The sequence below is a fragment of the Stegostoma tigrinum genome, chromosome 14, assembly GCF_030684315.1.
Source record: "Stegostoma tigrinum isolate sSteTig4 chromosome 14, sSteTig4.hap1, whole genome shotgun sequence".
NCBI lineage: Eukaryota > Metazoa > Chordata > Chondrichthyes > Orectolobiformes > Stegostomatidae > Stegostoma > Stegostoma tigrinum.
The window spans coordinates 12,874,650-12,899,320 of record NC_081367.1 but is presented as its reverse complement, the minus strand read 5'-3'; the positions used below and the strand labels follow the sequence as shown (position 1 = coordinate 12,899,320).

The 24,671-nt window shown below is 41.6% G+C and overlaps 1 protein-coding gene across 1 annotated transcript in view; it reads right to left on the bottom strand.

The window, feature by feature from the left end:
* Window positions 1-19,090: 19,090 nt before the first annotated feature.
* LOC125457712 (rho guanine nucleotide exchange factor 4-like) overlaps window positions 19,091-24,671 on the bottom strand; it is a 43,172-nt gene continuing 37,591 nt past the window's right edge. Inside the window, exon 9 of the mRNA XM_048542284.2 lies at window positions 19,091-19,560. Within this exon, the coding sequence (XP_048398241.1) occupies window positions 19,421-19,560 (140 nt within the window). The 3' untranslated portion in view covers window positions 19,091-19,420. The remainder of the gene's footprint in view (window positions 19,561-24,671) is intronic.

Here is a 24,671-nt window from a genome sequence, read left to right as displayed (position 1 = left end):
TGATGAATAAAAACTAAACAATTGAATAATCATTTAAAGCATGAATTCTAGACTATGGTAGACATGTGGTTTTAATACAGATCTATGAGTGCAGACCCCACGAGCTGAAGTAGTCATTTCGGCTAAGTATCAATTATGTTAAACTTTTTGCAGGGTTTTTTCACTAGGCCTGGCATGTTTTCTTACCATATTTTACCAAACTTACCTCATTAACTGCCTACAGTGCCATTTCACATCCCAGTTCTCGCCCCATCTTACCATGAGCTGTCCCAGGACAACCCACCACTTACTGTCTATCCGTTTAAAGACTGGCATCCCTTGTGCCTGTGCCATTTTAAAAAAGGTCACTGTGTACAAGCTAACAAAGTGTGAAGCTGGATGAACACAGCAGGCCAAGCAGCATCTCGGGAGCACAAAAGCTGACGTTTCAGGCCTAGACCCTTCATCAGAGAGGGGGATGGGGAGAGGGTTCTGGAATAAAAAGGGAGAGAGGCTTGTGAAGTCCACATCGATACCATTGGGCTGCAGGGTTCCCAAGCGGAATATGTGTTGCTGTTCCTGCAACCTTCAGGTGGCATCATTGTGGCACTGCAGGAGGCCCATGATGGACATGTCGTCTAAAGAATGGGAGGGGGAGTTAAAATGGTTCGCGACTGGGAGGTGCAGTTGTTTATTGCGAGCCGAGTGGAGGCGTTCTTTCAAAGCGGTCCCCAAGCCTCCGCTTGGTTCCCCTAATGTAGAGGAAGCCACACCTGGTACAATGGATACAGTATACCACATTGGCAGATGTGCCGGTGAACATCTGCTTAATATGGAACGTCATCTTGGGGCCTGGGATGGGGGTGAGGGAGGAGGTGTGGGGGCAAGTGTAACACTTCCTGCGGTTGCAGGGGGAGGTGCCGGGTGTGGTGGGTTTGGAGGTGAGTGTGGAGCGAACAAGGGAGTCACGGAGAGAGTGGTCTCTCTGGAAGGCAGACAAGGATGGGGATGGAAAAATGTCTTGGGTGGTGGGGTCGGATTGTAGATGGCGGAAGTGTCGGAGAATGATGCGTTGTATCCGAAGGTTGGTGGGGTGGTGTGTGAGAACAAGGGGGATCTCTTGGGGCGGTTGTGGCAGGGGCGGGGGTGTGAGGGATGTGTTGTGGGAAATACGGGAGACACCAACTTCCACAGTATACAGATACAATGCCTGCAGCGCACGGCACAGAGTTGGCATGGCTGATACTGCTTCATACATATAACTCCATTCTCTCACTCTGGTTGCTTTTTTAACGACCAGGCCACACAGTTTACTCGTCATTAGTAATATCCCCTATGAACACCCTCTCTATGCCACCACCTCTCTGTCCCAAAATTGCGTTTGAGACCCATGGCTTGTGGTTGTCCAGAAGGGAACATCACCTACAGGCAAGTAATGGGACAATTCCAAACAGAAGCTTTTTATTTCCAGACAGCAAATGTGAACAGAATCAAAGCAAACAGAGGTTGCAGTTCACCCACACAATGCCAACCAAATGCTGGCATCATGACTATTGAATATTTTACATTCCATGGCAGTCTGCCACACCCAACTCTCATCCACTGCAGCCAGGCATCAATCAACTCCTGCCCGGCTTGTAGGACCCAATGCATCTGAGTTCTGTCATGCACAAGGAAGGTTTCCTCCTCCCCAGTCCTTGTTATTCTCCTTGCCCTCCTTAGCGGGCTGCTCCAATCCCTCCAGTTCATCAGCATGTATCATTTTACCTGTTGTTCCAATTGGACAGAACACAGCATGCCAGGATAATGCAGCACACTCTGTTTGGGCAGTAGTGAAGGACTCCCCTCCCTGACCAGCCCAAGCTGTGGAACTGGAGTTCAGTAGCCCCATCATCTACTCCATCATGGCACAAGTCACATCACACACTGTCCCAGTGAAAGTGTCATGCTAGCTGAGCGATCAACACACCACACCCAAAATAGAATGCCTGTTACACTTCAACCTCACTTTCCATCTCACAGCCACATCCACGACGAAGATTATCATTTTCTAGTTTTATTTCACATCTGGAGATTGGTAAGTATAGCAGGATATGCGGTTTGCAAAGGACAATATCAGTACAGGACTCCACCCGGTTCATCAAGTATTTACACCCCAGAACACACGTCCTCTTCTAATTCATTCCATTCTGACTGCCCAGATCGCACCAATCCCCTCCCCTATATGGACACCCGACCCATTGAATTTTGCATCTGACTGTCTGCCCTGACTCCTGAACCCTGATGTTACAACTTAAGTGATGCTCCATCGCTTCTCTATGCTCCCTGTGTAGGGGCCACAGTGGTGGGCACTGTCAATGATCCCCAACCACACATCCCACTGCCTGACCATTCTTCTGATGCAGTCCCACATATACTTTGAGTTGCCCCTCCCCATCACTGTTCTTGGCCCCACAAGCCTCTGCTTCCCCCTACCCGAGCATTGATTGCCCCACCCCATTTTGCGTGTGACCTCTGTGCCCCAAGCCTATTCTCCGCTTCTTCACAATGATCAACGTATTCAACCCCATGACTGTCTTAACTCTAGACTTCTGACCAATGTCAACAAACAGCCATTAGACTTGGCTGATCAGGGCCCTGCCTGCTGTCTTTCCTGACAGCATGTGATGGCTCCACAGAAACTAAACATGTCCCCAATTGTGTCCAGTGGACAAAACTGAACATGGCCAAGCTCCTGGATTCTCTGCAGATTTTGTTTATGCTGATGGTACTGGCTCTCCTTTACTGACAACAGCCCACACTTTGACTGGACCGAAGATACTTCTCGTCTACGTTCTGGCCTGGTCATTTGGTTGAATAAATGTGCAGAGCGATACACACCCTAAGAGTTAGATGGACATCTTGGTGTACCATACAGTAAGACGACAAACTCCATCCACCCCCCACCCCCTAACAACAATACATCCACCCTGGACAGATCCATACTAAGAAGCAGCTTAAGTAAAAACAGAAAGAAGATGCTGCAAATCAGGAGAGAAAGAAAAAGAAATAGCTGGAAAAACTCAGAAGATCTGGCAGCATGTGCGAAGTGAAAAATCAGAGTTAACATTTCGGGCCTGGTGACAAGCCTGTCTGTGCAGCAGTGCACGCCAATGCTGCAGTACTGACTGTAAGTGCCCACGTGCTAACAGATACGGCACAGAACAGCAAGGCTAGTCCAGCCCTGTATGCTGTAAACTGACATCAAGTGAGCGAATAGCAAATCAGCAGCCCCGAAGTGCAGCTTGGTCTAATCCGTGAGCTCTACTGCCTGCCCCTGGGCACAAAACATTCCCGCAGCAGCATTTCAATACAGGTCCTGTGCTTTCTAAGCATCGTGTAAGCGGATCAGGTTTGCAAGAGGTTGGCAAACTCCAGGTGCCAATTTCTGTGAGCAGCCACTGTCCATGCATTGTGCCCCGATATGTGAATCGCGGCTAAGCAATTTAGAGGTCCTTCACAGCCAGCGGCCAGCTAAAGTCATCTGGTATTTGTTCTGACTTTCACACTGAGAAATTTTGGCACCTGGTTTGTTCAGCACTTTTGCTAAAATAGGAAGCTGCATATTAATGAGTTGGCTTGCTCAGTTTGTAAAGTGTTTACCAAGCAATGGTTTCAGTCAATTGCCACTGCTTAGCAAGAAACTAATCTCATCACCTAGCCAATAGAATCAGTCGGCGGAGGGAAAATTTGGGGTCAGACGGGGTGGGGGTGTCAACGCTGTTTGTGGGTATATTGGTGGGTAGGGTGCAGGTATCAATCCCAAGGTTGGGGAAGGATGTGTCAGGTCCTGGGGTGTGTAGGGGATTGATACTGTTATGATTGATACTCAATTGGTAGATAATAAAGGTGCCAAACTGCCTGGAAGATAAACTGAGCAGAAACTAGGATCATAGCTGCAGTGACATTCAATGATCTTATTTTTGTGAGCATTTTATCGCAACTGTACGTCTCAATCAATATGAAAATGGTTTTACTGAGCAAATTAATCCTGTTGCTTTGGAAATGGGGATGAATGTGGTATAAAAACATTTGAATCTGATCTGACTGGCAGAGCCTTAAGCCTTGATCTTAGCTTACTGGTTATCATCATCTGTCTTTATAAATTATTTCTTTCTTCTGCACCAATTTAACCGGAACTTCATTGAACTTCTACAGAGCATCAGAGAAAATATAAAGGCAAAAGGGGTGTTTACGATTATAATGAACAGCATTTGAACACAATGTATTGTAGGTTGTAAGGCGACAGAGACTTTGGGTTCTTTGTGTGCAAAAAAGAATATGGGATTCTGCACTTTATATATAGAGTGCAAAAAACAGGAATTTATACTAAACCAATATAATATCCCTAGTATTTGAATAAAGCACTACAGATCTTGAAAGAAAACCCATGAAGTCTGGAAATGCAAAACAGGTCTGTCAGCAATTAAACAAAATAAGGTTAATGTTTCTGATCAAGGATTCATCATCAGAACAGTAGTTCAGCACCATTATAGTGTCCGTTTCTGGGAGCCATATTTTGTAATGCATGTGAAAGCTTTGGAGAATTAACAGAAGTGATATATTAGAATGATTTCAAGCATGACAGGATTACACATATATGGATAAACTGAAGAAACTGGGGTTGTTCTCCTTAGGATAAAGAAGGAGAGTTGATAGAAGTGCCTTAAAATCAAAAAGGGTTTGGAAAATAGAGATAAAACTTTTTTGCAATAACTGTCAGATTGATCACAAGGACACAGCTTCATGAGAATTGGCAAAAGAATCAAAGGTAACATGAAGGAAACATTTTTTATTTAACTCTAACCCTAACCCTATTGCAGGTTAGGATTTGAAATGCACTTCATCATAGGGTGGCAGGTATGTAATCAATAACAGCATTCAAAAGGAAATTGGATAATAGATGAAGCACAAAAAATTGCAGGAAGGTAGGGAAAGAGCATAGGAATGGGATTCACTAGATGGACCTTTGAAAAAGCTGAAGAGTTTGCAAGGTTGCAAATATAAAGCATAATCTCTTCCTCATTTGACAGCTCCTTTTGTTGATGACTCTATGTTTGATATGATGGAGTAGTGACCCCATTAAGAGGAAGGAGAGAATATAGGTAGAAACTCTAATCAATGACATTGATGGTTACAGGCTATATCACAGTGAGAAACATCCTGTCAGACTGGAGATATAGAGCTAATAACAATCTTTCCATAGTTATAATGTGGCGTGAGTTAGTCCATCAATGTCAGTGTTGCCAAAGCTACGCAGTAAGATAGCATTGCACAAAGCACTCAATTACTCTGTTCAGCCTAAGTTCAACACCCCTTTCTGCCTATAACTAACTAATCTGAATTGTCATCTTTCTACTGATGACCTCTAAAATCATTCTTCTATGAATGGTTCAACAGTCCCTCCAGTATCAAACAGATGAAAGAGAATGTGACAATTTACATCTGTTCAGAATGAATAGGAGCAGGTAGATGTTCAGAGAAGCTCAGCAGAGATACTCCATGCGTAGTGTTAAACCCTCTCAGCTGTATTGCTTGGGCTACAATATAACAATGAAGGGAAACTGCCTGTGATATTGTCGTGCATCACACCATGCTCATATGAGATGGAGTGTACTTTGTGACATCGCAGAGGTTGGGCAGATTTGGTGATATTTATTGTCTGAGCAGTGATTATTTAACCAGCATCAAGGAATTGTGTTAAAGGATGTCAAATTGATCCACATGCCAAATGAGGGTGAAGGCAACAACCATCGGAAATACAGCTCAGTGGGGAAAGTATCCATGAAATGATACTTGAGGAAATTTGAAGCATCCTCAGTGGCTGAGACTAAACAGCATGAGGTCTGCTGTAACGTGAGCTTACAAGTATTGAAGTCCAAGAGCATTGTTGACAAAAACTACAGAAGCAAAGCTTTAGAAATTGGATATATTAATTCCCAGGGTTCACACTGCTCTTTGCAGACAAAAATAATATGTACACTTATTATGTCTGTTTCAAGTTAAGAAAATTGGTGATAGAAATTCTCTGATTCGTTGCTAAGAACAACGATTACACCAGTTAGAGTTCATCCGTCTTGTTCAACTTTATTCAAAGCTTGGCAGTTAACTGTCAGTTTTCATCTAGCTTGTGTATTCTTATGACAATGCACTACCAATTAGAGTCCACTTATCAAGTAGTCTGCACTCGCAACATATTTAGCATAAGACATTTTTCCTTTCTAAATTAGCATTCTTGCAAAGCCCTGATGATTGCAATCTATAAAGCTTTGACAAATGAGTCTTTGTTCAGCAATCCTCTAGTTCAGTATCACCTAAAACTAATTATTTAAATACTATTGAATAATTGTAGCATAAATTCAAAAATAGATTGATCCCAGGTCAAGAAGAAAATTGATTTATCTTCAAAATACTAACCAACTTGGGGTGGTAAGATCACAGCGATGCCCAGATTAACATGGAATAAAGTTTGACCTGGATTTCTATCTGCTATCCCAGTACAGCAAACCTAATATGATGGTGGTTGATGAAGTGGGAAGTGAAGTGTTGAGACCTACCACTGCATTTATTCTCTTCCGTGTGGTCCAGATAACTGCAGGCTGCAATCTGCCCATCTTAGTTGCAGAGACAACTAATCCTGAGCTGTCTCGTTCTTGAAAAACAGCGGCATGGCTCCTGCTATTTACCACCCACCATATTTTTGACATCAGAGTAGCCACTTGCTAAACACAGTGCAGAATGCACATGTGGAATTTTCTCTTTTTTTTTGTCAGAATGTGGAAATTTCTTTGCCCATCTTTATTTTCAGCATTTTAAACATAAATGTGATCTTGTGTTGTAAGGATGCATGAACAATACAATTTTACCATGATAATAAAGTGTGAAGCTGGATGAACACAGCAGGTCAAGCAGCATCTCAGGAGCACAAAAGCTGACATTTCGGGCCTAGACCCTTCATCAGATGAAGGGTCTAGGCCCGAAACATCAGTTTTCGTGCTCCTGAGATGCTGCTTGACCTGCTGTGTTCATCCAGCTTCACATATTATTATCTTGGATTCTCCAGCGTCTGCAGTTCCCATTATCTCTGATACAATTTTACCATGATCCTATTTTCAAGGTTTGTCCCCAGTTTTTCCTAAGTAATGGTGTTATGAATATTGTACTGTTTACATTTTTAATAGACATACAGAATCATAGAGTCATAGAGCCACAGAAACAGACCCTTCGGTCCAACCAGTCCATACTGATCATAATCTCAAACTAAACTAGTCCCACCTGCCTACACTTGCTCAAGTCCCTCCAAATATTTCCTATTCATGTACTTACCTAAATGTCTTTTAAACATTGTAACTGTACTGTACTCGCATCCGCCACTTCTTCTGGAAGTTCATTCCACACATGAACCACTCTCTGGGTAAAAAATTTCCCCTCAGGTCTTTTTTGAATCTTTCTCCTGTCACATTAAAAACATGGCCCCTAGTCTTGAAATCAATGCAGGTGTTGTCCCAACCAGAAGACCTTATATTTCCACTTCAAGCTTTATTTAAGCACTTCACTAAAGATACTTTATCATTGGCATTGATGGCTGGTGTATAGATAAACTTAAACACATAAGCTTATAAAAAAAAGGTTATTTGGCCCATCAAGCCTCCTTAGCCATTCTATGAACCATAACTGATCTGATTGTGGCCTGAATACCACTTTTCTACCTACCTCCGATAAATCCCTTGTCAATCAACAATCAGTCCAAATAAGCCTTGTATATTTCAGTTACCTGATGTCTACTGTTCTCTGTGCAAAAGAATTCAACAGCCTAACAATCTGCTGAGAGAAGAAGTGCCTTCTCATCTTCATCTTGAATGGGAAACTCCTTATTTTTAAGCCATACTTCCTGACTTACCATGACCCGGATGATATAATATCCTCTCAGTATCTGCCTGCACATTTTTAGATGTTTCAATCAGATCATCTTTCATTCTTCTAAACTCCAAGAAGTCCAGGCCCAAAACTACTAAAACGTTTCGCAAAAGATAACCGCTTCCTCACAGTCATCAACCTTCTCTGAAGTACTTCCACTAGTGCATATCCCTCCTTAAGTTTTTTTTTGTTCACTTGTGGGACGTGGGTGTCACTGGGTGGCCAGAATTTATTGCCTGTCCAGTAAGGAGGACAAAGTTGTACATCATAATCCAGCCTCACTCAGGCCATTTACAGCTACACTAAGACTTCCCTACTTCATTAATATAACTTTTTGTGTTTCATGTACAAGGACACACAGCTCTCTCTATTTAAGCAATATTCTACTTTTCCATCCTTCCTGCAAAGCAGATAGCCTCACATATTCCCACATTATACTCCATTTGCACATTTTCTACCCACCCATTTAAGCTACCTTTATCCCCTTCCAGGCTTTTTGACCTGACATTTCAAGAGGATGGAAGGGCTCCCCTTTCTCTCCCTAACCTGAGACCCATGATTTTTGGCAGTAGAATGCAGTGGAGGGAGTAAAATGTGAGTGAGAGGAATTTCCCTATGCCCTTGCATGTCTTTATCCTCCGGCCCCCAGCTTTCTGCTATCAATTTTCAGTATTAGGATTTCCAAAACAAGTCTGGTGAGTTTTAGACATTTCAGGAATGGGTCTAACCTATGAGCATTCTTTTGAGATGTACGGTATCCTTTTGGATAGTTCTCGGTGACCATTTTGGAAAAGGTCAAGTACCCTTTTGCGAGAAACCAGGTATCTTTTTGAGAAAGGTAAGGTGTATTTTGGGAGATGTTAGATATTCTTTGCACCCCCTTGGGATGTTTAGGAATAGGCATGTATAAAAAGTGGATTAAATATGTGTCAAGTTGGCAAGTATCTGGTTATTGAAATCTTGAGCAATTTAAAATTTGAAAAAAAAAGTGTTAACATAAGTACGAGTTACTATTTAAGATTTGGTGTCGTTTGACTTTCTCCACAGCCTGAAAATTTCACAATAAGAGTCAAATTTTCAAATTTGAAAACAGATCAATATGGGTATAAATAGATTGTACTCATGACCTACGTCAAAGATAGACAGTGTTTGATTTTACATGACTTTAAGTACTTGAAGGAACTTATAAAAGTGACTGATTACTTGAAAGAAATTAAATCTATTGTTTATATTTTATCAGGGAGAATATTTTATTGTGTTATGGCAAACGTCATGGCTTCTGAGGTGTATACTAGATGAGGTGACATGGAGAATGTAATGGCAAAGGGTGACTGTCACAAGTTGGCATGACCTGGCATTACTGGTATCAGCATATAAGAGCCACAAGATGAATAGTGGCTCATGGGTGGGTATAACTTGAAACTAAGTTGGCATTATATGAGAAGCCATAGGGGGTAGACTGAGGGGGATATATTGGGATGGAGGATATGAGGGACCATGTGGGAATTGGTGTAGACTGAGTGAGGTGACATGAGCTGGCATGGGGGTGTGGGTGTCATGGAGGGTATATGGGTGGTGACAAAATGTGAGGGGTGATGGCATGAGCGCATTTTTTTGGTTTATTGGTTTGATTACAACATGGATGAAATCCCTGAATATCAAAGCAGGGCTTTCATCCAGCTCACGTTCATACCTGCCAGCCCCTGTAGCTGCCAAACTCTACACTGTTGCTGGTGAGAATATTCCCAACTCCAGTTATCAGCATCTTTACATCTGAAATGCAAATCAGACCATTCAGGATACAAAAAGAAATTGATAGACTATATGTAACCTAATGTGGGAGTGAAATTCTGCTCTTCGTATCCATCTCTAATTTGCTTTCTGGCCAATCTTTAGATCAACAGTAAATTTGATTACGATATAGTTGGTCCCTTCATCCAGTTCATTGGAGGGGACACCTATGGGGAGCACAGCTCAAGTTGCTGCAGTCTCATGATTTTTTGTTTATTGACAAGGGCCAAGGAGTGGCAGAAGAGCTTAATTTAGATAAATGTGAGGTGCTGCACTTTGGAAAGGCAATTAAGTTCAGGATTTGTACACTGAATGGTAAGGTCCTGTGGAGTGTTGCTGAACAGGAGACCTTGGTGTGCAAGTTCATAGTTCCTTGAAATTAGAGTTGTGGGTCGACAAGATAGTAGAGAAAGCGTTTGATATACTTGCCTTTTTTGGTCAAGCCGTTGAGTATAGGAGTTCGGAGGCCATGTTTCAACTCTACAGGACAATGGTTAGACCACTGCGTTCAATTCTGGTCTCCCTGTTACAGGAGAGATCTTCTTTATTCATTCACAGGATGATGGCATTGCTGGCTAGGCAGCTTATATTTCCCATCCCAGTTGCCCAGACGGCATTTATGCATCAAACACATTGCTGTGAGTTGGGAGTCATATGTAGGCCAGACCAAGTAAGGATGGCAGTTTCCTTCCCTAGAGGGCATTAGTGAACCAGATAGGTTTTTCCTGACAATTGACAATGGATTCATGGTCATCATTAGATTCTAAATTCCTAATATTTATTGAATTCAAATGCCACCATTTGCTGCTGTGGGATTCAAACCCAGGTCCCCAGAAAACTGCATCCACTGTACCCGGTGCGGCTTCCTCTACATTGGGGAAACCAAGCGGAGGCTTGGGGACCGCTTTGCAGAACACCTCCGCTCAGTTCGCAAAAAACAACTGCACCTCCCAGTCGCAAACCATTTCCACTCCCCCTCCCATTCTCTTGATGACATGTCCATCATGGGCCTCCTGCACTGCCACAATGATGCCACCCGAAGGTTGCAGGAACAGCAACTCATATTCCGCCTGGGAACCCTGCAGCCATATGGTATCAATGTGGACTTCACCAGTTTCAAAATCTCCCCTTCCCCTACTGCATCCCTCAACCAGCCCAGTTCGTCCCCTCCCCCACTGCACCACACAACCAGCCCAGCTCTTCCCCCCCACCCACTGCATCCCAAAACCAGTCCAACCTGTCTCTGCCTCCCTAACCGGTTCTTCCTCTCACCCATCCCTTCCTCCCACCCCAAGCCGCACCCCCCGCTACCTACTAACCTCATCCCACCTCCTTGACCTGTCCGTCTTCCCTGGACTGACCTATCCCCTCCCTACCTCCCCACCTACACTCTCTCCACCTATCTTCTTTACTCTCCATCTTCGGTCCGCCTCCCCCTCTCTCCCTATTTATTCCAGTTCCCTCCCCCCATCCCCCTCTCTGATGAAGGGTCTAGGCCCGAAACGTCAGCTTTTGTGCTCCTGAGATGCTGCTTGGCCTGCTGTGTTCATCCAGCCTCACATTTTATTATCTTGGAATCTCCAGCATCTGCAGTCCCCATTATCTCTCCCCAGAAAATTATCTGGATCTCTGGAATGACAGCCCAGCCATTATACCACTAGGCCAATGCTTACCTCCAGTGTCTCTTGCGAAACTTGAAAGGGACCAGAAAAGATTTACAAGGAAACCAGATAATAAAGTGTGAAGCTGGATGAACACAGCAGGCCAAGCAGCATCTCAGGAGCATAAAAGCTGACGTTTCGGGCCTAGATCCTTCATCAGAGAGGTCTCTGATGAGATCCTCTCTGATGAAGGGTCTAGGCCCGAAACGTCAGCTTTTGTGCTCCTGAGGTGCTTCTTGGCCTGTTGTGTTCATCCAGCTTCACACTTTGTTATCTTGGATTCTCCAGCATCTGCAGTTCCCATTATCAAAGATTTACAAGGATATTGCCAGGGTTGGAGGGTTTCAGCTATAGGGAGAAGCTGTATAGGCTGGGGCTATTTTCCATAGAGCATTGGAGACTGAGGGGTGATTTTAAAGAAGTTTTTAAAATCATGTAGGGCATAGGTAAGGTAAATAGCCAAGGTCTTTTCCCTAAGATGACGGAGTCCAAAACTAGTGGGCATAGATTTAAGGTGAGAGGGATAAGATTTAAAAGGAACCTAAGGCGCAGCTTTTCATGCATAAGGTGCTGCATGCATGGCTGAGCTGCCAAAGAAAGCGGTGGAGGCTGGTATGAATACAACATTTAAAAGACATCTGGATGGTACATGAATGGGAAGAGTTTAGAGAGATTTAGGCCAAATGATAGTAGTTTAAGATAAGGCAGCATGGTGGCTTAGTGGTTAGAACTGCTACCTCACAGCACCAGGCACCTGGGTTCAGTTCCAGCCTCAGGCGACTATCTGTAGAGTTTGTACATTCTCCCAGCATCTGCGAGGGTTTGGCCTGGTTTCCTACCAAAATGTACAAGTTATGTGGATTGGCTATGCTTAATTACCCTGTAGTGTTCAACAATGTAGAAGTTAGATGTATTAGCCATGGGAAATGCAGGGTTACAGGGATAGGGCAAGGGAATGGGCCTGGGTGGGATGTTCTTCTGTGGGTCGGTGTGGACTTGTTGGGCTAAATGGTCTGTTTTCATCCTGTATTCTTTCTATGGATCTGATCAGCTTTGACAATTTGGACCAAAGGGTCTGCTTCCAGGCCATACAGTTCTATGACTTGTGGAAATAAATTAAATTCATGGCTTGCAGGCCTAATAGTTTATCACCTGCAACTGTGGTTGTTAGTGGGAGGGGAATGAGTGGTAGGCCGTGGGGTTTGGGGTGGAGCCAGGGAGGTGGCACTACAGGAGGTGGAGGTGGAATTAATTTTCCTAATCACCTCAAAGAGACAGTTGCTTGGCAAGAAATTACATTCCCTCCAACGGACACCACATTGGCCAGAGGTAAAATCAAATCAACTTGGAGATACACTGCTTTGACCAGTATCTACCAAAATTAACCATTGAAATCTTGAAGGCAAGTTAAGAAAAAAATATTGGAACTTTTGGAAAAAATATTCTCAAATCACCCTGTCTGAATGTGCAATAGACACCTCTGGAGTGGGTGGAACTGAAACCTGGACCTTCTCCTTAAAAGTCGGGTCACTCCCATTACACCACAGGAGCCATTGATCTTTGCATTTTGCATTTTAAAGAGCACACAAACATAAATTGATCAACTTCTATTTGTGTTGGGAAGGTTGAGAGATGATGTCACTTTCAGGATGGTGCTTTCAGGATTCTCAATGTAGATAATGCGATCATTGCAAACTTCTCATTAGACATAATGAGGGGCAGCTGCTGTATGCTTGTTGGGCGAAAGGTGACTCTTATCCTGTTTTCTAACATGCTTTCTTTGATGTAATGACTCTTCCCTGTCTGGTTTCAAGTCTTAAATGCGACATAGATGATTCAAAGCTAAACTAAGCAGATCAGCCAACAGTAAAGAGGGGCTTGTGGTGCAGAATTTGATTATTATAAGTACTCTATTTTTGTTGTATCATGTGACAGTTGGTAGAAACCAAGGCAGATGGACTACAGCCTGACATTCCTGTGTGTTCTTCTGTACAGTTGATTTGGATGTTATAATTGACGTAAGATTGTAAATGTTGGCTGGCAAATCTCACATGATTGCTTTCATACAGCTTCTGCTGGGGTATTCTTTTCTTGGCAAATATCCTTTCTATTTTTCGGCTGGAGCTGGATGAATCAAAGTCAAAAAAACAGCAGAAGATGTTTCTCTTGTGGGTTTTTGATATTTGTATTTGGGTGTCAAACAGTCAGATGATTTTTCGCAGTGAACATAGAATAAGTTTTGTTGCAGTGAGGTTTGGCTTAAAATATGGAATGAAAGTAGAAAATGATGGAAATAGTTGGTTGGGCAGCATCTGAAAGAGAAACAGTTAACCTTTTGATATTTAGGAATTTTCATCCAAACTACAGCATTTTTTGTTCTTTAAGAATAGCAGCACCAATAATATTCCATATTTTAACTGGAAGAAAATATATTTCCTATTTCCTCATCAGTCACAAATTATTTCACCTCTCAGAATATAGCTACCCTCTATGCATTTGCACATTATTATGTCTGTAATATAGATCATTCAATACTGATCTACCTGTCTGAATTGAATTGAAATATCTCAGACATGGCTGTATACGTAATGGTGCCTTTGCCGCAATAGCATTGCTTGATTGTATCAAATTTGCACAAGTGCAACAAAGAAATGAGCACATTTGCTGCCTGACAGTTCACCTGTTATGCAAGACATGCATTCAGGAAATCACTATTCTCTTATTTTCACATTAGTTATTTCTTCCCATTTTAAATCTCCGGAACTGAAGCAAATGCTTGTTTTAAGTTTTTTGGGCCAGAAACCAATTGGGCCTCTATCTTATTTTCAGCTGTCAGTATTGACTCACTTGATAGCATTCTTATTTTTATTTGAGTCAGCTGGTTAAGGGTGTGCTGCACTGTTTGAAATACCGTCTTCAAATATTATACACCCTTTCGGGTGGATGTGAAAGATACGATGATGCTGCTCAAAGAAGAGCCGGGCAGTTACCCCTGGTGTCTGGTTAATATTTATCCTTTTGATTGACAGTTAATTTGCCCTTATGATGGTCATTCTCGCATAGCTGTTTGCAGGAGCTTACTGTGCACATTCTGGCTGACCTGTTTTCTATATTTTATATTAATAATAATAATAATAATAATGGGAAGGCCTGTGCTGGGAAAAAGTGACGCAGAAATGAATGCCTCTATTTTATAAAAATATACATTCCATTTTAGCTCCTCTGATCTGAGTGCCAGCCTCATTCTAAAAAGCTTCTTCCACTTAGGCTACATTTGTGACCTGGAAACAAGAAATAGGAGCAGATCACATGGCAGAGCTGGCTCACATTACCAAAGCAATTGACTACTATTCCAGTGAGCAATATTGCTTTGGTGCTTCCTGTCTAATTTTTAGAATGTCAATATCGCCCCTTTGCTTTATTAAATATCACTTTAGTGTACCTGAAGATCACCATCTTTATTACTATTGATTGCATTCTTTTTGAATTCCTTGTTGGGATGGGGCAATTAAGGAATGGTTGTCCATCCTTACTTTCCCTTGAGGAGGTGGATGGAGATCCACCTTCCTGAATCACGCAGTCCAAATGGTTTCAGTAGCAGTTTGGTACAACTGCTTAACTTGCCAGGCCATCCCAGTCTGTAGGTACAAGTTCGCCACCTTGCTGTGGGTCTCAAATCACACAAAGGTTAGACTGGGCAAGGAGGGCAGACTTCCTTCCCTCAAAGAGGTTAATAAACCAGAGGGATTTTTTTTGAGGCAGTTGATAATTGCTTCATGGCACCATTACTGAGAAAAGCTTTGAATTCCAGATTTTAACATTAGGATGATCTCTGGATTACTAGTCCAGTGATATTATCAATATACCACCGTCTCTGTTGTTATTGTAACATGTGAGAATTTTATTAATTCCTTTCTATAACTGTTAATTCAGTCCATTCTCTCTCAATGCAGCCTCCGTCCGTTTAAATTGCAGTGCACACTGCACAAAAGATTAAAACGTTGTAGATTTTCTGATCATTAAATATATGTGAATTTCCATTATTTCAACTATTGAACCCATGCATAACACAAGAGGCTGTAGCAAAACATTTATGCAGAGGCTATGGTGAAGTACATTTATGTACAGAGAGTTAGCAGCACAGAATGAAGCCATTGGCCTATCATTGTCTGCACCAGCTGGGAAAGAGTGATCCAGCTTAATTTGCATTTACCAAATCTTAGTCCAAAACCCTGAAAGTTACAGCACTTCAAATTCATTTATAATCAAATTTTTAACCTGTTAACCACTTTTCAAATTCATTCAGAAATCCAGGCCTCTACAACCATGTGTGTGAAAGAAATCTCAACCTCTCTAATATTACCAATTTATTCAAATCTATCCCTCTGGTTATTGATCTCTCTCTGTAAAGGGAAGTATTTCCTGCTTATATTTCTATCACCGCTTCTAAACACTTCGTAACTTCAACCAAATCCCACTGGCCCCTTCTGTTCCAAAGGAAGCAACCCTAATGTTTTTCCCCTCAAAGCTGAAATAAATCTTCATAAATCTACTATGCACACCCTCAAATGTGATCACATCCTTCCTGTAACTCATTGTCAAAACCTGTAGCTATGGCCTGACAATGTCTTATATCATGCTCGCATTAACTCTTATATCCAATTGTTGAAAATTACAGTCATGTGTGTGACAGCAGTTGAAAACACAGCTATTTGGCTGAGTTGGTGCATGGTGTCTAAATAAGTTCTGTGATAGCGCATTCTGAATGTGTGACTTCCTCTGAGTCTTTGACCTCCTCTGCACCACCTCTTTTGGACGTCTTCATGTATCAACGGGAGATTAGAGAAATTAATTTAGTATTATCAAGGCTGGAATATCTTGAATGAATGTTGTGATTCCATACTTCTGTTGTTACCCCTCTTGGGGGTTTCCAGCCACACCCTCATGGTCTCTTTGACTGGTATTTTCTACCTTGGACAGGGAAGAGCATATTCCTTTATGTAATATATTGTCAGGTTTAGAATGTAATCTATGAGTGGAACAGGTTTGCATTGCCTTTTAAATAGTTCAAAATGAAATGTTGTTATCATGGCAGCTGATGTAATTTTTTCTTTTTTAATCTGTTCATTGAATGTGTGTGTCTGGCTAGGCCATCACTTGTGCTTTTTATAAAATTAGGAATGGAGCACAGCCACAATTACTATAAACACAGACAATAGATACTGGGATCTGAGGCAGTTATTTTAAATTCAGCCACAGGACATGTACATCACTGGCCAGGCCCATTTTTGTTGCTGATCCCCAATTGCTCAGAGGGCACTTAAGAGTCAACTACATTGCAGAGGATCTGAATTCACAATTAGGCCAGACCAGGTGAGGATGGCCAGTTCCCTTCCCCAAAAGTATTACTGAGCCAGTTGGGTTTATTGTGACAACCAACACCATGGTTACACACTGTTTCAACTTCCAGATTTCTCTTGGATTCAAATTTTGACCAATGAACTTAGGGGGAACTTGAACCCATATCCCTAGAATGTTAGCCTGTAACTCTGCGTTATTAGTCAAGCAACGTTACCGATATGTCACCTGGCTATTAGATACAAATACATGGCTGGGCTAAAGTGCCAATGACAAAGGAACTTGGAAACTGCCAAGTTCCCCACATGTTACCATTCTCCCAATATGAGCGTTCAAAAGGTTCAAATTCCACCCTCTCAGTTTGTTCAAGATTATGTGACTTTTTATAAAATTTACATTATCATATAAAATCATATCAAAAGCATTGGGGAGCCAATTATGTAGCTCATTGAGGAAAATGAAAATGCTTTGAAATATTGTGGTGACAGCAAATAGCAAGAAGAACTTCAGTGTGAGATGTATTCTGTTCTGATTTACATACCTAGGAATGGAGTGTGCCATGTTTGCTTCTGATGCAATAATCTGATTTTTAACTTTGTGATCAATATTGCAATTTGAAAATTAATATTGTTGGACGCAGAGTTGTGTTCCGATTTGCTCACTAATACTCCCTCTACCAGTTTCCTGGGAAAGTACTATATTTTTAAAGGGACGGATAGAATTGTGAAAGCTGGAAATCAGCAAGTTCTGTTGAAGGGTCACTGAACCCAAGACATTGACTCTGCCAGACCTGTTGGGTTTCTCCAGCAATTTTTTTTTCTGCCCTGGCAACCTTGGCTATCTTCTGTCTAGGTGGATGATCTCCAACTATCTCCAGAGGGCAGGAATGTTTGAGGGATTAAGGTAGAAATCAACCTGGACTAGGGGTTCAAACCAATTGATTTCCTTGTGATGGTAGAGCCTCCTGCCTCGCTGGGTGTGCCAACCAGACAAGCTGTGCTGTTTTGGAGACTTTGACACCCTATGGCAGGCTTTTCAATGCTCATGAGAAGTATCACCTGCATGTAAAGCAATATGGAGTCTACAGTTGTAATGAAAATCAATTTTCAGCCGGACAGTGCTCGAACCATTAGAATTCCAAAAGGAATATTACAGCAAATGAAAGACTGATAAAGATCAAGCAATCTTTACAGAGAATGGAGAGCTGGCTTTGTGCAGAGTGCTTAAATAACTGGGACATTTTTCCCAATATTTTCAACCTAAAATGCCTAATCATAAACCTCAAGTCTGTACATTGCTCAATATTGCAAGGAAAGCATAAAAGTAGAAAGCACAAACATTGAAATTCAATGTGCAGAAACAGTGTAATTTGCATGTACATTTATTGACACAGCAATGTGATATGTCACACACAACCCCACATCTCATACTCAAGAAAACCTTCCTTTGACCCCTTTAGTCTTCCTTTTTTCCTCTTCAAGTGTATTCTTAAAACCCATCTCTCGAATGAGCCTACAGTTCAGATTTTATCACCTATTCTGTAAGTTAGATTTGTTTTCTTGTTCTGCATCTGTGAATTACTCAGGATATGTTAATGCATTAAAGGCACTTATATGTAAGTGAATTCTTTGGCAAGAAGGCAGGCTCAAATTTAAAGTTTATTACATTGTACTTAATAGCTGTTTACACTACATCTGAGATATGTCATCGTTCATTGTGAGACTATTAAGGCTTAACCAGTAGTAAGTACCCATTAATGTGGCTGAAACATTTTTCACACCAACTTGGTAACAAACATGCAACACTGGTACCCAGTTGGTTAGCTTCCCCAGTAATCAGTTCTTGATATCTGGAGAGATGGACCTTATCTCACAATATTAGTTAACCATTTCAGGCACTAATTGCCTTATACAACAGAAGTCATTGCATGAAGACTGTAAAATAGGCTCAGCTGGTTGCACGTTGGCACCCATTATGCATCCTTCACAATCTCCCTATCCACTAATGCCAAAAGAAAAAAGCAATTAATGTTTGTAATGGGCACCACTACTTCTGACCCTTTATTTTGTGACATTATGGAAGTTAATTTTCTCCCTATAAATTTTTAATAACCAGTAGTTAAGTTTAGTTGCAGCTTCTTCTGTGTATGTCTGACTTAACCTCTCAACTTCTGACATAACCTCTCAGGACAACAAAATTTTTCTTTTGTAACTTAAGAACCCTGTACAATTGATCAATATCTCCAGAAGAATTGACAAAATTACATTGTAATTCCAAATGTAAATTCAGTGCCTGATTAAGCAACATTTAAGTATAAAAGTTATTATCATAACACAGGACTTGATTCCAACGAAAGGTGTGTCAAACAGCAATAAGTGGAAGTCTTGTGGTGACCATGTCTATAGTTGCTTTGCTTCCTAGGGATGACACTTTACAAACATTGGAGAGTGTCCAATAAAATCTATATTCTCTAAAGATACAGGCGGAAATTTCCTCTGAACAGACAAGACTCTAACAAACTTTAACAGGCTGCGTCGGCAGGTGCACTGGTCACAGAACATGCCCAGTTCCTGCTGAAATTACCATGATGCCATGGCCTTCACTGGGATGCAGATTGAGCAAAATGTTCTTTGCAAATGGAACAGGCTGGCAAACTGCTCCTCGGAATAGTCTGGTCACTCTTTAATTGGTGTTGGTTTATTCACAAATTTGCGCCAGAAACTCGATTGCCTGCGTTTGGGTTGTGCCAAAATGGACAACTGTTCCTGGGTGACAGTTGAAACATTCAGTGCTGGAAAATCATAGTAGCTCTCTTCTGCAAAAGGGGAAAAAGGAGAAATGTTAAGCATGTCATGGAGAACGACTACGAAGGATTGCTAACAACAATGGTTATGGCATGTTGTTGTACCTGGTTGTGGGCAACAGACACTTCTTGTTATTGACGTAAGTAAAATGTCTTCTCTTGTCTTGTTGTTTTTTAGTGACCATTGTAGTTTAAGACATTTAACAAAACTTGCCTATGCAAGTGGAGGATTTAATAAGATTTCAAGCTCTTCTCTCAATTAAGCCCACACAAAGACAAGAGTCAGACTCATCTCTTGGATGGACTATGTCCCATCCCAAAATTTTTGCAAAGTTACTGCTTCAACATGATACTCAAAGCTTTCAAATTTTTACAGTAACTTAGTTTCCAGTTTTGCAATCTAGACACAGTAACTCTTTAAGCTCAGAAATAATGGGAACAGTAACTTAGTTTCCAGTTTTGCAATCTAGACACAGTAACTCTTTAAGCTCAGAAATAATGGGAACTGCAGATGCTGGAGAATCCAAGATAACAAAGTGTGAAGCTGGATGAACACAGCAGGCCAAGCAGCATCTCAGGAGCACCAAAGCTGATGTTTTGGGCCTAGACCCTTCATCTGCGAAACGTCAGCTTTGGTGCTCCTGAGATGCTGCTTGGCCTGCTGTGTTCATCCAGCTTCACATTTTATTAACTCTTTAAGCTCACTGACTATCTGTATTCTAACAATACAGACACAAAATATTCTGCACAAAGTTAAGGCTTAAGTAAAATTCATACAATTGAGGATTTTTTTTTCCAATCTAAAAGAAGGCTACTTTAATTTAATGGTACATCAGTACTGTAAGGGTATGTGTTTTGCTCAAAGAGAGATTCTCAGTTCATTGTCTGTTCTTGCTTCATCTGGAGACACTCCCTTGTAGGTGCCTTACCAATGGTGACATGCCCTTGCCATCTGTGCAAGGAGGGAGGTGGCAGGTCCCAAGTCTGCCTCAGCAGAATGGGAATTGAACCTGTACATGTGGTATTACTCTGAACCACCCAAACTTGTTGATCTAACCAGCTCTTGCACCAGCGCAAATCCCAAGACCATCGTTGCAAGCTTGGTTTCTCTGGATGCAATTAATCTGACCTCTTGGTCGGATACCAACAATGTAGCAAAGGGTGGAGGTGTTAGATCGTGTGTGTGTGTGTGTGTGTGTGTGTGTGTGTGTGTGTGTGTGTGTGTGTGTGTGTGTGTGTGTTTGTGTGTGTGTGTGTGTGTGTGTGTGTGTGTGTGTGTGTGTATGATTCAGAATTTTGTGTTTACTCTAAAAGGCTCTGTTAATGAACCCATCCAAACGCAAGTAAGAGGAAATAGCAATCCTGGTGGTTTGAGGGCATAGCTACCTAAGGGCCAGGAAAATAGGTGCTTATTTTGTATTTTATAAGATAAAGCCATTTGTACATTGAAAAACTGCATCAAGATTTACAAATCATAATCTCGACGCAGCTTTTCAATTTACAAATGGCTTTATCTTATAAAATGCAAAATAAGCACCTTTTTTCTAATATTGTTACTTTATAGGTTGCAAAGTAAATTCAAAACAGACGTGGCTAATGATTTCTATGATCTGTAAATTTTGAGCATGGCACAAAAGATGGTGGAATTTTAAGAGCAAATGACACTCGGAGAAACTCAAATTTACATATTATTTGTAATTGCTTTAAAAAACATTGCACTGGCCAAATTCCCAGGATACATTATTTGTTATCAATAGCAGTTTTCACCACTTGTAGTCATTTGTAAGCTTTAGGGGAAGCCTCAGAAATTAAGCTGCAAATGTTGGGTTTGCATACGTAACAGGTAAATTGGAAGGTTTCTAATGCCTCTTTTTTTTTAATGAATCTAATTGCAGAGTGGATGATCCACATCAATCTCTTCTGGAGTCCCCCGGTTTCACAGATCATCAACCCAATTCAATCCATGTGATACCAAAAAACAATGGAGGAAATTAATACAACAGAGGCCATGGGTCCTGCCAATATTTTGGACTAAAGAATTGGGCTCCAGAACTAAACATAACCCTAGCCAAACTGTTCCAGTATGGCTACAAAACTGGCATCTTCCTGACAATGTAGAAAATTGCCCTGGCATGTCCTGCATATAAAATCCAACCTGGCCAATTTCTGCCTTATCAGTACACTCTCTCAATCATCAGGAAAGTGATGGGAGGTGTCATCAACTGTGCTACAGATAACACCTGCTTAACATTAACCTGCTTGCTGACACTCTGGCTTGGATTTGGCAAGGCCAACCCAGCTCGTAGCCTCAATACTGACTTGGCTCAAACACAAACAAAACAGCTGAATTTCAGAGGCAATGAGAGAGTTACAGTCCTAAACATCAAGCCTTTATTTGACTGTATGTGGCATCAAGGAGCTCCAGCAAAACTAGAATGAATGGGAATTTGGAGTGAACTCTATTGGTTGGAGTCATACCAGGTGTGATGGTTGTGGTTATTGGAGGTCAGTCATCTCAGTTCAAGGGCATCTCTGCAGGAGCTCATCAGGAGAGCATTCAGCTGCTTCATCAATGACCTTCCCATCATCCTAAGGTCAGAGGTGGGGATGTTTTCCAATGAATGCACAATGTTCAGTGTCATCCACCACCTCTCAGATACTGAAGTAGTTCATGTTCATATACAGCAAGACCTGGAAAATATCTAGGCTTAGGCTTTGAGTGACAAGTAACATTGATGTTACACAAGTGCCAGATGATTTTATTACTTTTTTCAAAAATTAGGACGGGATTAGACAATTCAACCCCTTGAGCCTGCTCCACCATTCAACAGGATGATAGCAAATCCGTCATTCCTCATGTCCATTTTCCTGCATTTTACCTGTAACTCTTGATTCCCTTACTGATTTAAGAAACTATTTATCTCTGGTTTAATGACCATCCCCAACAAGAGAATCTAATCATTGTCCCTTGAAATTCAATGGCATTGCCATTGCCGTTGAGCCAAGGCTGATCTGGACTTAGAGTGGCTATAAGAGCACGTCGAAGGCTAGAAATCCTGCTGCAAGTAACTAACCTGCTGACTTCCCCCAGTGCTAGTCCATCATCCGCAAGGCACGAGTCAGGAGTGTGATGGAAATACTCTCAGCTCAAACAACACAGTGGTTTGACACCGACCTGCTCAAAGAGCCTGCTTCATTGGCACAACACCCACAAATTTCTTCTTCTTCTACCACTGAAGTTCAGTAGCAGAAGTGTGTATCATTGACAAGATGCATGGCAGAAATTCGCCAAAGCTTCTCAGACAGCAATTTCCAAACCCTCGACTACAACTATCTAGAAGGAATAGACAGCAAGTATGTGCAAACACCACCTCCTACAAGTTCGTCTCCAAGCCAATCACCCTTTCTTGTCTTGTAAATTAATTGCTGTTCCTTCAGTGTCGCTTGATCAAAACCCTAGAATCCTTACATCAACACCACCATCCTCTTATAACCCATGAATGTTTTGTTTTTTTTAAAATTATGCAATACTTAAATCTGACCAGGAATAGTTTTATATTTGTTGAAGAAACTCAGCAGGTCTGGTGGAATCTTGTGGTGGGAGATGTCCAGGCCAGCATTACTCATGTGTTTCAGCTGCAGAAGGGATTCCAAACGCGTATCGTTCAATGTGTGAAGGTACTACGTGAAGAGTATTTGTATTTTACAGACATTAGTGAGGCAACTGTTTTTGTGTGTGTGTGTGTGTGTGTGTGTGTGTGTGTGTGTGTGTGTGTGTGTGTGTGTGTGTGTGTGTGTGTGTGTATTTTTTCTTTCCCATCCTTGTCAGGAGTTGAGAGAACAGAGAACAGTGAAAGGCAGGACAAATGTACTGAAATTCCAGACTAACATCCTTGGGATTTGCAAATTTGGAAAGAATCTCTTGAGAGAGAGTTGATGAAATGGAGGGGAAAGGAAGATGAAGAGATCAGAACATGGAGAAAGTAATGGTTCAGCGGGATCATTGTACAAGCAGAGTAGAGAGACAGTAGGAATCTGGAGTGATCAAGGGCACCAATACAGTAGTAGAGGAAAATGGAAATCTGGGAGGACAAAGTATGCCTCCTTCAAATATCTTGTTCCCTCCTCTTGACTCTGGTGTGTTAGGTGGTTGATCATCAGTTACACCATCTCTCTATCCCAGATACTCAACAATGCAGAGTTCTCTGCAGACCACAGCTGGGATCCAATACAGTAGGAGATAATAAACTCTTCAATCAAGAGAGCTGCCTTGAAATGTCAAATTCTAAATAAGAATTCTCTGACACTGCAACATTGGGTAAGTATCAAAACTTCAGTGTGGTTGAAGATGACATTGGCTGACTGTGCTTGTGATAAATTTTAATTCCTTTAGTGGTGTTTAAAGTTCATCTGCACCTGGTATTTGGCCATTATCAGTCCAGAAGACACAGGATCAGAATTTGGCCATTCAACTCATCAAGGCTGTTCCATCATTTGATCATGATTGATAAGCTGCTTAATCCCATTCTCCTGCCTTGTCCCCATAACGCTTAATCTCTTTATCTATCAATCAATCAATCTATCTCTGTCTTAAATACATCTTAAGTCAGTTTTCAACTTTGTTACACACAAAAAGGAATGCAAACAGCTGTGAATGAAAGCTTTTAATAATAAGAACATTTTCAATTATTTGTAGGTCATTCAAGACGCTTTGGATGTGAGGGGCATTACTCTGCCACATTCCAGTACAGTGCAGCTAACGAACACTGCATTGGCTACAGTAAAAGAAATGTATTATCTGATGTTATTGCTCTATTAATTCCGTGCAAAGCTATCGCCTGGTGGGGAAGTAGGAACGCACTGGAGTTCTGATTGCCAACTAATGAATGAAACTTGGTCCCATGATTCTTTTCCTTGCATTCCTACTTCACATTCACCCAATTATGGGTGAGGGAGCTCTCAAAGCCTAACATTACTTTTGGAAGGTAATTCCAGTGCATTGACTATCCCAAAGCTTGAACACAGGACCACAGGACAACATATCCTGTGATAATGTGAATTATAGCATATGAGTTCCTTACAATGCTCTAATGAGAAGATTAAGGGAAAGGTTTTAAATAAGA